General features: G+C 57.5%; 1 protein-coding gene across 1 annotated transcript; it reads left to right on the plus strand.

Annotated features, from left to right (window-relative positions):
* Positions 1-13198: 13198 nt before the first annotated feature.
* Positions 13199-14764, plus strand: IER5L (immediate early response 5 like). Its single transcript, XM_084236371.1, has one exon. The coding sequence runs from the start codon at positions 13369-13371 to the stop codon at positions 14590-14592; it is 1224 nt and encodes a 407-aa protein (XP_084092497.1). The 5' UTR covers positions 13199-13368; the 3' UTR covers positions 14593-14764.
* The last annotated feature ends 269 nt before the right edge of the window (positions 14765-15033 follow it).

Raw genomic sequence — 15033 nt, forward strand, 5'->3', positions numbered from 1 at the left:
GTAAGAACACTGCTGGTCAGCGGGGTGTCTGTTTCACACCCGGCTTTCTTCCTAACAGAACCTTGGTTTCATTCTGGGGGGGCAAATATGCTCTGATAAGAATACTCACCTCCCAGACTCCTTTGCAGCTAGCTGGGTTACTTGGTCGAATTCTGGCCAAAGAGATGGAATTAGAAGTCTCCTGCTGGAAACATTCAGAAGTCAGTTGTCTCTGGGGAAGGAGGAGGAGAATGGCCTATAGTAGGCATTCATTAAAGGTGTAGAGAGTGGCCAAGGTTTTTGTTCTTTGCCCTTCACTTTTCCCCAGTCTCAATCCTATTTTCCTTCTTGAATGCTGTCGTGATAACAGGAGGTAGAGCAGCCCTTTTGTGCCATGAAGCTGAAAGCTGCCTGCTAGAGGTAGCGGAGCAAGAGACCCGACAGCCATCTGGAGAGACTGCCTTAGCTCTGCCCACACACCCGGCGGCTCCGGTGTCTAACCCGTTACAGCTGGGTTCGGTCAGCTGTAGAGAGAAGAGGCGGACCAGCACCAGGCACATCTGAGGCCCTCGGGGGCTCAGCACAGAACAGCTGCTTCATAAACACAAAGGAGCAAAGGGGCACATGGACTGACAGGCTCTGGGGTTCCCTGCTGCCTGAGCCAGCAGGCCCTGAAATGTAGACTCAGCCCCAAAGCAAAGAGCACCAGCCAACCCCCCCAAGTCAGGAGACCTGATGCCAGGCTCGCCCCCCAGAGCCACTGTTTGGCCTGAGCAAACTCCTTCCCTCTCTGGGCCTCAGCTTTCCTCCCCAAAAAATCAGTGTGTGGGACGTGGAGTTCTTTGGGTGCGCTGCAGGAGTACAGCCAGATTCATGGGCAGTGACCCCCATGATTCTGCTATTTTTCTTGCTGGTAGGGGAGGAAGGGGGATCCTCTCACCTTCAAATCCAAATTCCACAGGGGGACGAGAAGGAAGTTGCTGGCTGGTGATTATCTGGGAGGAACTGACCTGCACCCAGATCGCAACCCTGTCATCTCCTGAATCCCCACAGCCCCCTGCAAACTGGGTGTTCTTGTTATCCCTATTGAAGACGTGAGGAAACTGAGGCTCGGGGCTAAGTAACTTGGCCTGATTCCCAGAGTGGGCATGTGGCAGGGTCAGAACAAGATCAATGGAGGGATGAGGTCAGACATAACCATAAGCCCCAATTTGGGGGGCAGCATGTGGTGGGGGACCTACAAAGAGTAAGGTCGTTTTCCCCAAGGTCCCAGGGGAAACATTCAAGGTGCCAGGCAGTCCCGGGATGGGACTCCAGGTCTTTCTGCATGGTATTCCTCTCCCCGGGGAGCTGGCCATGGAGAGGGGGAGGGGAGGCAGAAGGATAGGCTAGACATTCACCAACGTGAACCCCACACACAGGACGTCTGCTAAGCAGAGGTGCTGAGAGTCACAGGAACAAAGAGAAATGAATGGTTCTGATGAGGACATCAAGGAAGACTTCCTGAAGGAAGCGGCATTGGAAGGAGACATTTCAAGGGGTGGGAGTTGGGGATGGATTGATTCCAGGCCTGAACCCAAAGAACCCAAAGGAGGACGGAGGCTCTCTCCACCGTGTTCTCCTCTGAGCAAAAGGGCAGGCTGACTGTAGAGGCACCTCAGCTGTGATCCTTTCCCCCATCAGACCATACGCTCCTCCAGAATCTTCCTCAGGAGTTGGCACAGCCCAGGGCTGAAGAAAGGGAGACTGAATGAAGCCCAGCCAAAATTTAAGGTATACCCAGAGAACCTCATGTGGAGCAGGGAAGGAGGGCAGGAACTCCCACCAAACCCCAGCAGGGCGTGCTAGGCGGCTCCCTCTTCCAGGGCCTCCTACCTGTCTCCCATCTCCCACCTTCTGGAAGCTCTGGCATTCTGCTGGCCCAGGGAATCCCCAGCTGGCCCTGGGAGGGTGGAGCGCTGGCTGGCCAGGTGGCCTGTGAGTCAGAGCACCTCAGGATCAGTGCGACTTACCTTGACACCCAAGATTCCACACGATTAACAAGCCCCTGGGAGGCTCTGAGGCAGAGCCCGGATTGAGACCCACTAACACCCAGGCAGGTCTCAGTTTTTTGTCTAGGAAATGGGGAGTATAGCCCCACCCCTGGAGCACAGCTCTGAACTCCGGATGTGGGAGTGTTGAGCAAATAAATGATGGTGACTGGGGTGATGGCCAAGAGGCCGTGGCCCTGAATGCTGCATGTAGCCCAGGAAATGGCCTGGAGACGGCCTGTGAAGCGAAAGATCATTGTATTTGTGAAAAGTTTATCATGACCAGGTTTTTAGTATCTCCCAGATATTTTTCTTTTTTTTTTAAGATTAATTTTTATTTATTTATTTATTTATACAAGCACTGGGTACAGTCAGAAGCGCGGGAGGGTGAGAATTCACCAGAGCCAGAGCGGGGAGCAGAGCAGGCAGAAGGACCGAAGTACACTGCTGAGGGGAGCAGCGGGCGGCAGGAGAGGTCTGCGCAGGAGAGGTCTGCGCGCCATGCGGGACCCTCCTCCGGTGGCCGGGAGCAGCCGGGAATCGAACCGGCGCCGCAGAGGCTGCGGGGCAGCTTCGCAACCCAGCGCTCAACTGCTGCGCCAGCGGGGAGGCCCCCAGATACTTTTCAAATGCAAATTTTATCAAGAAAGAGGAGAGGCTAATGTAGTAATTAGCAGAGGGGAAAGCAGAGCCGTGAATAAACCAGAAAACCAAAAATCAGCCTCTTCCACCCACCCCCAAACAGGCCCAGCAGGAGTCAAACATTCATTAACTGCTGCTTCCACTTGGACCCCTTGTTTACAGGAGTCCTTTGTGTTTGTTATAACACACACTGCCAGGCCCAACCAACGAAATCCATCTCTTTAGAGGAGCCCAAAGTCACCAAGGGGACAGACATCTGGCTGGGCTGGACCTCGAGGAGCTTTCCCTTAAGACAAAGGCACCCCAACTTTCGATGAATTGAAAATGATGTGCCAAGGAGCAGGAGTAGGTAATTACATTTTCCTGGATTGAAAATATTTGCGGGTATTTGGAGCTGTCAAAAACTTGCACTCTTGAAAATAATAATCCCACAGGACTTTCAAATAATGGTTGTGGCATCCAGGCACAAAAGTAATTTCCACAAATTCTGAAGTGTAACACTCTCCCAACACAGTGAAATAAGCTTTTAAATTAATAGCTAGTGATTGCCTTATAAATGTCATTTCGTAGAAATTTGAAAACTTACTTCCAAATAACTCTTGAGATAAAGAGGGAATTCAAAAGGAAATGACATCCTACTTAGACATTTCACACTATTTAGACATTAAATAAATGAGGGAGTATTGAGTACTGAAACTTCTAAGATGCAGCCAAAGCAATGCTCAAAGGAAAATTCATATCCATAAATACACCTAACAGTTATGATGTTCCTAAGAAAGATACTTTTAACAGAACGTCGGTCTACCCATCAAACAGCCACCAGTAAAGGGAGACTCTGGCTAGGTTTCTTGCCAAGTTTCCTTAAAGTGCATAAAATAGAAAGGTGGTTAATCGTGGTTTCTCTCCAAAAGCTCTCCATCTCCAGACTTGAGTATGATGAATGAAATTCCAGGAGTAGCAGAGACACGTCACATACACAACCGTTAACCTGATAAAGAAAGCAAATCAGAGAAAGCTGTGATGCCTGCAGAGAATCCTCACTCCCAGCTCTATTCTCATTACTGGCTGCCTTTACTGGAAACCTATAGATAAGCACTAAATAGGGAGTATAAAGAGACCAAAATTCTAGACCCTGACACTTGTACTCACTAGCTCTGCCTTAATCAAAACGCTTGACATTTATGTAGTAGTCAGCTTTCGCCATAATGCTGCTATATAACAAACAACCTCACATTCCCAGAGGCTCCTTACAAAACAGTTATTCTCACATTCATTGATCTGTAGGTTGATCATAATGTGCCTAATGGAGGTTGGGCTCCACTAGGCAGTTCTGTTTCAAGTTAAGGGTCAGATGAACTTGGCTCCGGACTGGTGGTCGGGTTCAAATCTGCTCCATGTGTCCTCACATTTATTTTCAATCAGAAGCTAAATGAGATCTGTTTTGTCATGACAGTTCACGGAGGAGCAAGAGACAGAGCAGAAGTGTGCAATATCTCCTAAGGCCTCCTCTTAAGAGGCAAGCCCACGGGCCAAAGCAAATCACAAGGTCAAGGTCAAAGTCAGTGGTGCAGAAACACCTATTCTGTCCCCAAGAGTGAATACTTGCTGAACTGTGATCCAATCTATCCTACTTTCTTAGCTTCTGTTTTATCTGACAAAAATCCATACCTCTTAGGCACAAAAGCCCCAAGTCATGCTCTAGTCTGTTATTGAACCCTGTGAAGCCTGGCATTAGACTCAGGTTATGTCCCACTACTGTCTGGTTGGGGGACTGACTGGGGGTGAAGCCAGTGTCACCCAAACCACAGGGCTGCCTCTTCACAGAGAAGAGCTAGAACCTGTGTCAGACCACAAAGCCCACTACCGGTGTCACACACATTCTCGCCAACCATCAGATTTAGCACCTGATTTTCTAACGTTGCTCAGTCCCACTGAAATGTTCACTACACAGCCTTCCCCATGCCCCAGGCCCTCGGGTTTTGTAAGGAAGGCTGGCATCTCCCATATCCCCATTGTCTTTTCAGCTTGAGTTCCTCTGGCTCAAGATCAGCCTGGTGGGTGTCCTCATCTAGAACCCTGGAGATGGAGGGGCTCACATAGACTTGCTTGGCAGCCTGATCTCAGGACAATTCTCTAGTCAGTCCAACCTCATTTTCAAACCACGAGGAAGCCAAAGGAGGGAGAATGTAACTGTGAAGCATTTGAGTCCTGGGGAAGAAAAGACTCGATTCTGCCCCTTCCTGACTGTAGATTTAAGCAAAGCCTATAAGCTCCTTGCACCTCATTGAGGAGTGGGGCTGATGGTTCCAGGGCAGATGGACGCGCGCACAGAGCAGTGAGGGAATGATCCAGACCATGAGCTCTGGAAACGGACAGCGTCAGGTAGGTACCCCAGCTCTTCTGGTGACAGAGTGTAGAAAAGCCTTGGTCTCTGCACCTTTAAATTGGGGGTGATACAACAAGCTGCCTGCAGGGTACATAAAAATCCCAGGCTATGAGTGACCAAGCACAGAACCCAGTACACATTCAGTTCTCAATAAAAAAATACTTCCCTTCCCTAAAAATACCAAGCAGGGGCCTCCCCAGTGGTGCAGCGGTTGAGCACTGGGCTGCAAAGCCGCAGCTTCTGCAGCACAGGTTCGATCCCCGGCTGCCGGCGAGGGGCCCACATGGCATGCAGACCTCTCCTGCCGCGCCCGCTGCTCCCCTCAGCAGTGTATTTCGTCAGTCTGTCTGTTTTGCTCCCCACTCTGTCTCTGGTGAATTCTCTCACCCTCCTGCGCTTCTGACTGTACCCAGTGCTTGTATAAATCAATCTTAAAAAAAAAAAGAAAATACCAAGCACGCTGCCTTAACCAACATGGGAGAGATCTAGTCATTAAAATTGGGATCAAGGGGTATATTGTATGATGCACCTCATAAATGTTAAAAGACCAGTTAGTAAAATAACTTTGTCAAATCAAAGGTGTTATCAAGGGTAAGACACATCTGATTTCAGTGATGTTGCTTCCTTCGGGGTCTTTGTATTAGTAACAAAGCTATATATTCACTGAATGGGCCGTCTGCTGCAGGCACACACCTTAGGACTACATTTCCCAGACTCCCTTGCAGCTAGATGGTGCCACATGACTCTGTTCAGGCCAGTGAATGGGAGGGAGACCGATTCAAGTTTTGCTGTGCAGCATCCAGCGCATCATCCACCTACTGGCTCCCTTGTCTGCAAGGCTGAAAGCAGGAAAGCCCTGGGATGGTGGAACAGCAAGATGGGAGAATCCTGGAGCACAGTTGTCTGATCCACATTGGACTGTAGAGCGAGAAAAAAAACTTTTACTAGGTCCAGTCTTTAAGATTCTAGGATTTTGATTTGCTATGCAGCAGGGCATATAGCCCAACTCACACAACCATTCATAAAAATGACTCCCATTTTCTTATGAACGAGAAACCAAACACTGAAGGGGTCCTTGCTGCCAAAGAGGAAGACCCAGCACCAAGGAGACACCTGCCCCGGGGAAGGATGGGCACAGTACAAGGTGGAGGGCAGACTCCAGAGCTGCAGGTAGGGCAAACCACCTGCCCACCCTGAGCGTAGAACCCAGGTTGGAGAAATAAGCTGGAACAGCCGTGAATTGCCCTGGCCTTTTGGGAGTCTCAGCTCAGAGTCCTGGAGCCCCTTCCTGGTACCCCCTCCTTCCTGCCATCTTGCCTTCCCAGATGTGGGGCCAGAGGCAAAGTAGTCTATACTCCAGGGACATCACCATTCTGAGCCTCAGCCTCCTCATCTACAAAATGGGCATGATAGTAAAAGTAACTCGGTCGACTTATTACTGCGGACAAGTGCCCAGAATCTCGCAGCCAGAACAGTCAGTGATCAGTAAGAAAGCTCAGAAGAGGGCGCTGGGACCTGCCATGCAGGACCCAAGACGGAGACCCACTTTGCTACATGTCAGGGTCAGTCCCAGGAAAGCCTCTGCCCCCAGCACAAACCACTGGGAACCACTCCTGCAACCCCCTGCCAGCCCTCTCCATGGCAGTCACATTGAGGCCATCCCCTTTGAGGTGACAAGTGGACTCCTCCCCTCATTTGCACCGGTCCTAAGGCCAGGACTGTATCTCCAGGCATCTCAGCCTGGAATGTGTGTGTGTGTGTGTGTGTGTGTGTGTGTGTGTGTGTGTGTGTGTGATAGGACAGACAGTGTGGAGCAGCAGAGAAGAGCTTGGCTTAGCAGCCCAAGTGTGACTCCTGCTCCCACGCCACCACAGACAATTCTTAACTCTGTGCCTCAGTTTCCCCACCTGTATGACAAAAGTGATGATGGCTCCTGGATCCCCAAGCAATAGGTTAGGGAGAGTAAGGAGCATTTCAAGAGGACATGGTTGCCAAGGACCCCTCACCAGAGCTGAAATCCTATGTAGCCCCATATTATGGAAAACAAGCAGCTCAGGAATGTGCCCAAAACACAGGGTCAGTTCTCCCTGGGCCATCTCTACACACACACACACACACACACACACGCCCATGAGAAAAGGTTTTTTGAAAAATGCTCTCAAAACAAAACAGAAATTCTGCTTTGTACCATGTAGCAGCATTAAAAATTCACCAGTTGTGGGGAGAAGAGGGACAGGAGAGCAGGCTGAGCACAAAACAGGCTGCCAGGCTGTGCCCCGCCCAGCAGGGACCCAGTGGGGGGCTCTAGGAAGAGACCTGCCCAGGGGAAGGAGGGAGCCTGGGGACCCTCTCCCCGCTGAGCCTCGAGGCCCTCACTCTCCCTCCCTGCAGTCCCCATCACAAAGCCCCCAGGGCCATCTCATTTGCTGATCTGCTTACCTATCTCTTGTTTGCCTCCTGTCTGCCCTGGAATACATGGTCCGCAAGAGCAGGAGCCACCGTGAGCTAAGAGCTGATGTGGAGGCCGGCACACAGTAGGCACTTACACTTGCTAAAGAACAAAAGGATGTATGAACAGGTGAGCAACTGCACGAAGGGACAAAAGAGCAGGACTGGATAATGCCAGTCCCTCCCAACTCAGACCAGAGGCTGAAACCCAGGCAGAGGCCAGCCGTGCGGCCACAGGGCCAGAACCTCACTCCTCTGGGCCTCAGTTTCCTCAACTGTGAAGAGGAGACAACAGCACTACGTGCCTCCCCCCAACCGATTGTTCTGACGATTCATGGGGAAAATCCATGTTAAACAGAGTTCTGCGTCTGGCACAAGGGCCTGTAGCTTCATTCACCCAGCGAGGAGGTGGGGGAGGCAGGTACACACACCCACTCCCTCAAAAATGAAAAAAAAAAATCGAAGATTCAGTTCCTCAGATCAAGGAGCTTCTCACTCCTTAGAAGCTCCCAGTGAGCCCAGTGAGAGACAAAGGTCTGTACTAAGTGAGTTATAAAAACAACCCGAGCAAGGAACCGCTGAGCAGCCCCCATCCACCCACCCACACGCTCCAGGCCCAGCCCAGCCCTGGCCAGCCCTGGATTAACTCTGGCCTGCCCGGCTGCTCCCCTCCAGCAGGGTTCTGAGAAAGGAGACAAGAGGGAGGAGGCACATCCCCCTCTCATTTCAATCGTAATCCCCTTAACTTTTCAAAGCAATTTTGATGCCCAGAGAACCTCCTGGGAGAAGGCACACATGAGGAAACTGAGGCCAAAGAGAAGGGACGCACATTACCAAGGGGTAGCAGGTCCAGCTGGAGCTAGAACCTGCTTCTCCTGACCCCAGGGACTCCATTCTGTCTCCTAGATCCCCCCAGGTGTCAACCCCAAAGCACCCAACAGACAAGCCATCCTCACCCCAGGGGCTACTACCCAGCACTTTTGCCTTAAAGGCTCCCAGCTGAGCCCTTGGCAGACATCACTAATCAATTGGAGCAAACATCAAATCCCTTGCAGCCCAGGGCTCCAGGCAGACACTATCAATCAATCAGAATTGGCCTGGGAGATCAGAAGCCTCCTCAGTCCTGCTCCAGGCAGTGCCAGCTGCCTGGTGTCATCCCCAGGACTCATCACAGTGCCTGCCCAGTGGCCAGCATCCAGTCCACAGCTATTGAGTGAGTGAATGGACAAGCGGGCACGCAGGCCATGCCTGGTGATTGGGCAGAGACCCAAGCAAGAGGGCACATCTGTCCTCTGCACATTTCATCGATAAGCACAGAATCCATTTAAAAGCCCAGTGAATCCAAAAGAAGCAACAGGGGCTTCCAGGGGGGTCTCCATCCCTGTCCTGCTGCTCACAGTGCTCCCACTTCCCCGGAGCCCTGGAATTGGAGTTGTGTCTCCTGCCTTGCTGTGTGACCCCAGGCAAGTCACCCAAGCTCTCTGTGCCTCAGCTGCTTCAACCAACCATAAGATAAATGGAATAAGCAAACCTGCCTCAAAGGTTGCCGCAGGGATTCCAGCAGCCCTCCAAGGGACAGAGCACTTGGCACAGAGCAAGAGCCCGAGAAAGCCAGGCTGCTGTGACCTTTCCGATTACACCGAAGGGCCTTGAGGCCAGGGACCACGAGGTCTTTCTGGGTACCAAGTCTGTTGCCCAGACCACAGGGCAAACACAGACATGGGGCAGGGGAGGCAACTTCCACCTGGGATGGTGACAGGGGGCTGATTCTAGGGGCTGGAGATAGGATCTACCCAGCTTTCAGGACCTCAGCCACAGAACAGCCTTTTGGGGGTGCAGCACAGGGTGCTACATCCAAGCACGGCCTCAGACCCCTCTACAGTGACCCTTGCAGCCGGCTGCCTTCTCTGCCACTGCCCAGCGCCCTGGGTGTCCATCCCTGCAGAGCGAGCCCACAGAGACAGGGAGCTGGGCCGTAAGAGGATGTGAGGTGGCCAAGGGCCTCGGCATATCCCTCCTCTCTGGGCCTCAGTTTACCCACCTAGAAATTAGGGCAGGGGAAGGCCTGGCCCTTCCAACTTCAGCATGTCTCTGGCATACATGTATCCCCTGATTTGCTCCACAAGTACTTACTGAGTGCCTACTGTGTACCAGACCCGACCACGCTCTTCTCCTGCTGGAAGCCACTCCCGGCCTCAGTCTCCAAGTTCAAGCTTCCTGCTGGAAGCCTCAGTCCCTCCCCTCTGTTCTTCTTATCACAGATTTATCACTCTATCCTCCGGTCTGTTTATCCTGTCTGCTTCCTTCAGACTTGTGGCCTCCTGAGGGCACCATCTCTGCTTGTTCCCTGACTCATTTGCAAGGGCTCCAGAGGAAGGTTCTGGAAATATCTCTTGGGTCAATGAAAAAATAAACGAAGGTGTGAATTCCAAATTTCTCACCCCTCACCCCCACACAACATGCACCCTCTATCCCACACCCATCCCTGGGAGCCCCCCAGGCAAACCTCACCACCTACCAGGAGGCTTCCAAGCCAGGTCGCCCACCTCTAAGCTGGGTGACCACTAGGTGCCCACGAGGCCTCCGTGGCATTTGGAGGGTGTGAACTGCTCCAGCGTGGGGCTGACATCACCTGAGGTTTGACAGGAACCCAGGTCCCCCCATCTTTCTGTGCCCTGCTCCATGCAGTTCCCGTTCCCGCAGACACTCAGCAAACATTTAGGCGTTAATTAACTTCCCCCAGGGAACAGTGACTCAGTGCCAGAGGTAATCTCCCGGCCCAGGGGAGAGCCAGCCCGCGAGGCAGCGCGCCAACCTTCCTCAGGTGCCCAGGCAAATAAGGCCAGACCCTCACCCCAAGGTGACATACCTCCCTGTAGCGGACACAGGTCTGAGGGACCTCCCCCCCCCCATTGTGTGCACACTTGGACACACTCACTGACCCCGACAGTGTCTGCTCCAGGCCCTGAGCCACTGCTCACGGGACAGCAGGCCGCTGCGCAGCGGCCCCGTCTGTCAGTCCACAGTGGCGAATTCCTGCGGTGTGGCCCCAGGCTCCACTGCTCGCAGGGGCACCAGACAGCTCAGCTGTTCCAGCGCCTCCTTCCACAAGTGTTTTCTCACAACAGCTGCAGCAGCTCCCCTTACCGGGCCACCCCAAAAAAGATCAAGGGTTTTTGTTAAGCTAGACAACTGCTTAGGCCTCCCCACTAGCCCACCTCTCCATTCTTGCCAGGCAGGGGAGACCGAGTGTGGGTCCCAGACAAGAGGCCTCGAGAGCAGGACCACGCAGAAGGCGCTGGCCGCCTCTTAGCTGCTCTGGAGTGACAGCCTCAGTGGAGCTCAGACTCACTTGGGGGCAGAGGCTGACAGAGGCTGGGAAGTGCCCAGGGGAGAGGCCCATGCGCGCAACCCAGCTCCCCAGTACCCAGCCTCTGGACGAGGAAGCCACCACTTCCACCCCTACCCTGATCCCCCACCTGGGCCCCCAAAGTCTTCAGGGCTCAAAGCGTGGCTGTGAATAGGCCATCTGAGGCTAGGATGGGGACCCTAGAGGAAGTGCCGGTCCTGGGAAGAGGCCTCGGTTCAAACCCTGGCTCCACGCCTTGACTGTGCAACCACGAGCGAGGCACTGCAGGTCTTGGCTTTCCTGTCACACACTGGGCGAGGGCAGAAGGAAGGCCCCAGCCAGCATCACACACGTTCTTGGGCTCTTGCAAGGCGCCCAGCCCGATGGCCAGGCGTGGCTGCGACTCCAGACAGGGGTGATGTCTCCAAGGTGAACTTCAGACAGGAACAGATGAAGGTTTTGCACATCTTGAAGAGAGGCCCTGGGGAAAGTAAGGAGGGGCATGCTTTTATTCCTAGAGGTATTGCCACAGGGGGGGTCCCCTGGTCCTCTTGTCACCGTCACCTGGTCAGCAACAGAATGGAAACAGGACGCCCTTTCTCTGCAGTCCTCCTGAAACGTCACCCTCTATTCCCTGGGTGACGTGCTACTGGTCACAGGGGCTCCTAAGGTTGCTCCTGGCCTCGTGAGAGGGACGGAGGTTCAGGTCTGGAGCTGAGGGGCTTCGGGCAAGGCCCCTCACACTGTCAGTGCCCCAAGTTTCCAAGTTTCTGCTCCTGAGAAGGGAGATCCACTGTCCCGGGCTTTGTTTTCATCCCTGATTCCTGGTGGTGCTGTGTAACTGTTTGAGGAAAGCAATCTGGAGACTTCTTCAGGCTGATGGAGACCCAGAAACGGCAGAGGCGCTGGCTGGGTGTCTCCATTGCCAAGGGATCAAAGTAGGTGCAGAGGACAACCGGCCCAAGGAGAGAAGAGGCTCAGGAGAGACCCCAGCAGAGGGGCACAGAGCGGGTTGTCGCACCCGCCACCCCAGACCCACAAGGCCCCCCACACACGCTCGGTGTCTCTCTGAAGCCACCCCCTCTTCCAAGGCCAACTCAAGGACCCCTCAGGCCACCCTCCTGACCACTTTAAGGAGACCCCACTTGGGAGCCCCCCTTCAGGGGCGCAGTCACCCCTTCCAGGCCGAGGGCCCCAAGTAGGCATAAGCCTGTCCCTCTGTCCTGAAGGTCTGAGTCCCCAGCTGGGAGGCAGGGGCCGGCGGGAGGTTTGGGAGGAAGAAGAAGGGAAATAGTGTCAACAAAGCTAAGTCGTGCAGTTCCCCGGCCCCTGGTGTTCAGCCCCGGGAGGAGCTCAAGCGCCGGCGCCCATCCCAACTCTGCCTCTGTGGAGCTGCGGCCCCCACGGCCGCCCCCCGCCCCCCACCGCCTGCTGGGCCGGCAATCTCGGGTTGGAATTCAGGGCGTTTCTGGCCAGGGCGGGCCCCCTACTAGGCACAAGGCAATAGTCCCTATTGTCATTGCGATTCGCTGGGGAGGGGAGGGCAGAGCCCGGGTCAGACCCTCGCGCTCGCGCTCCGCCTTCGCACCCCTGCGCGCTCGCGGGTCCGCACCCCTGGGGGCTCGTCCCCGAGGCTCCCCCATCAGAGGAGACCCACACTCACCACGTTTGGGTTTTCGCGTCTGACTAATGAGGTGAACAGACCTTCCCCGAGGAGGCACCGAACCCCTGCGGTCAAACAGCTCGAAACGAGGCCCAGCCATCCCGGCGCGGGGCGCCCCCGGGCCGAGCCAGCCGCCCCCCTCGGCTCCTGCAAAGGTCTCGGGGCGCGCGGGCGCCCCGGGGTCGGCAGGCGAGAAAGAGGGCGCCGCGCGGCGGGCAGCGGGCAGCCGCGCGCACCTGCCGCAGGTGAGGCCCGGCCGCGGGGAGAGGGGCGGGGCCGTCGCGGCCGCGCACAGGTGGGCCGGGCCCCCGCCCGGGGCGCGGGGCCGAGGGCGGCGGCGGGGGGCCGCGGCCCCCCGCGCGGCGGCTGCGAGGCGCCCCGCGACGCCGACGGCGGCCCCGGCGGCTCCGCGTCCCGCGCGGCGCGGCAGCCCCAGGAGAACATTCGAGGCAGCCGCGGCGCTGGAGGCCCCGGGTCCGTTCGGTATTTGAATAGCACAAAGGAACCGCCTTGGTCTGATTGGCCCGCCGCGCGGCCCCGGGGCGGGCGGCGCCCGTCACTCGGGAGGCTCCCGGCGCGCCCATTGGCCGGCGGCGCGCGGGGCGGGGCGCGCACGCCCGGCTAAATAGCCGGGGCCGGGGCCGGCCGAGGCTCATTGCTTTGGCGCCGTCTGGGGAGCACGAGCCCGCGGGTGGCGCGCGGCGCGTGGTGGCGGCTCCTCCAGGAGCGCAGCCGACCCGCTGACCCGGGCTGCGCTCCCCGTGTCCGGCGCGCCCCGCCGGCCGGCTGGAGGCCGCAGCCGCAGCAGCAGCAGCAGCAGCAGCAGCAGCAGCGGCCGCGGCTGCTCGGCCGCCGTCGCCTCCGCGGGAGCATGGAGTGCGCCCTGGACGCCCAGAGCCTGATCAGCATCTCCCTGCGCAAGATCCACAGCTCCCGGACCCAGCGCGGCGGCATCAAGCTGCACAAGAACCTCCTGGTGTCCTACGTGCTCCGCAACGCGCGCCAGCTCTACCTGAGCGAGCGCTACGCCGAGCTCTACCGGCGCCAGCAGCAGCAGCAGCAGCAGCAGCAGCCGCCCCAGCACCAGCACCAGCACCAGCACCAGCACCTCGCGTACGCCGCGCCGGGCATGCCGGCCAGCGCGGCCGACTTCGGCCCGCTCCAACTTGGCGGCGCCGGGGACGCGGAGGCGCGCGAGCCGGCCGCGCGGCACCAGCTGCACCAGCTCCACCAGCTCCACCAGCTGCACCTCCAGCAGCAGCTGCACCAGCACCAGCACCCGGCGCCGAGGGTCTGCGCGGCGGCGGCCGGGGCGCCCGCGGGCGGCGCGGGGGCGCTCGCGGAGCTGCCCGGGTGCGCCGCGCTCCAGCCGCCGCACGGCGCGCCCCACCGCGGGCAGCCCTTGGAGCCGCTGCCGCCGGGTCCCGCGCCGCTGCCGCCGCCCGCGCCCGCCGCGCTCTGCCCGCGGGACCCCCGCGCCCCCGCCGCCTGCCCCGCGCCCGCCGCGCCCCCGGGGGCCGCCCCCCCGGCCGCCGCCGCCGCCGGCTCCCCGCCCTCCCCGGCCCCCGCCTCCTCCCCCGGCTTCTACCGGGCCGCGTACCCGGCCCCCTCGGACTTCGGCGTGCACTGCAGCAGCCAGACCACCGTGCTGGACCTGGACACTCACGTGGTGACCACGGTGGAGAACGGCTATTTGCACCAGGACTGCTGCGCCTCCGCCCACTGCCCCTGCTGCGGCCAGGGCGCCCCGGGACCCGGCCTGGCGGCCGCCGCCGGCTGCAAGCGCAAGTACTACCCCGGCCAGGAGGAGGAGGGCGGCGAGGACGCGGACGCGGGCGACCTGGGGGCCGAGCCCCCCGGGGGCGCCCCGTTCGCCCCCTGCAAGCGCGCCCGCTTCGAGGACTTCTGCCCGGACGCGGCCCCGGACGCGTCCAACATCTCAAACTTGATCTCCATCTTTGGCTCGGGCTTCTCGGGGCTGGTGAGCCGACAGCCGGACTCCTCGGAGCAGCCGCCGCCGCTCAACGGGCAGCTGTGCGCCAAGCAGGCGCTCGCCAGCCTCGGCGCCTGGACTCGAGCCATTGTCGCCTTCTAGGGACCCCCGAGGGCCCGGGGACCCGGGGCCCCGTGGGGCTGGGGCCAGACAAAGACTCGGCCAAGGGGCGAGAGGAGGGGACGAGCGGGCGCCCGGCCACTCGGGCCGCGCCGGGGGCTCGCCGGGGAGGCGGCTGATGTTTTATAAATTGTAAAATAAAAAAAAAAACAAATCTAAGACCTTGGACTTTATTTTTGCAGAGAGAAAAAGCGCCCATTTAAGTCTGCTTTGTGCCTCTCCACTCTCTTTTTTTTTCTTTCTTTCTTTTTATTGTAGTGCTCGCCGTGGTGTGGAGCGAGGAGCCAGCCACGTGAGGGAGGGCGGCTGCCCGGAGGAGGTGCCGGCGCCGGGGGCGAGGCCGGGCCGCGGGGCGCGCCGGGGGCGCAGCGCAGGAGGGCGCGGGCCGGGGCGCGGGCTCCGCGCGGTTGTCAAGCCCGGGCG

The sequence above is a fragment of the Talpa europaea genome (assembly GCF_964194135.1).
Source record: "Talpa europaea genome assembly, chromosome: 7".
NCBI lineage: Eukaryota > Metazoa > Chordata > Mammalia > Eulipotyphla > Talpidae > Talpa > Talpa europaea.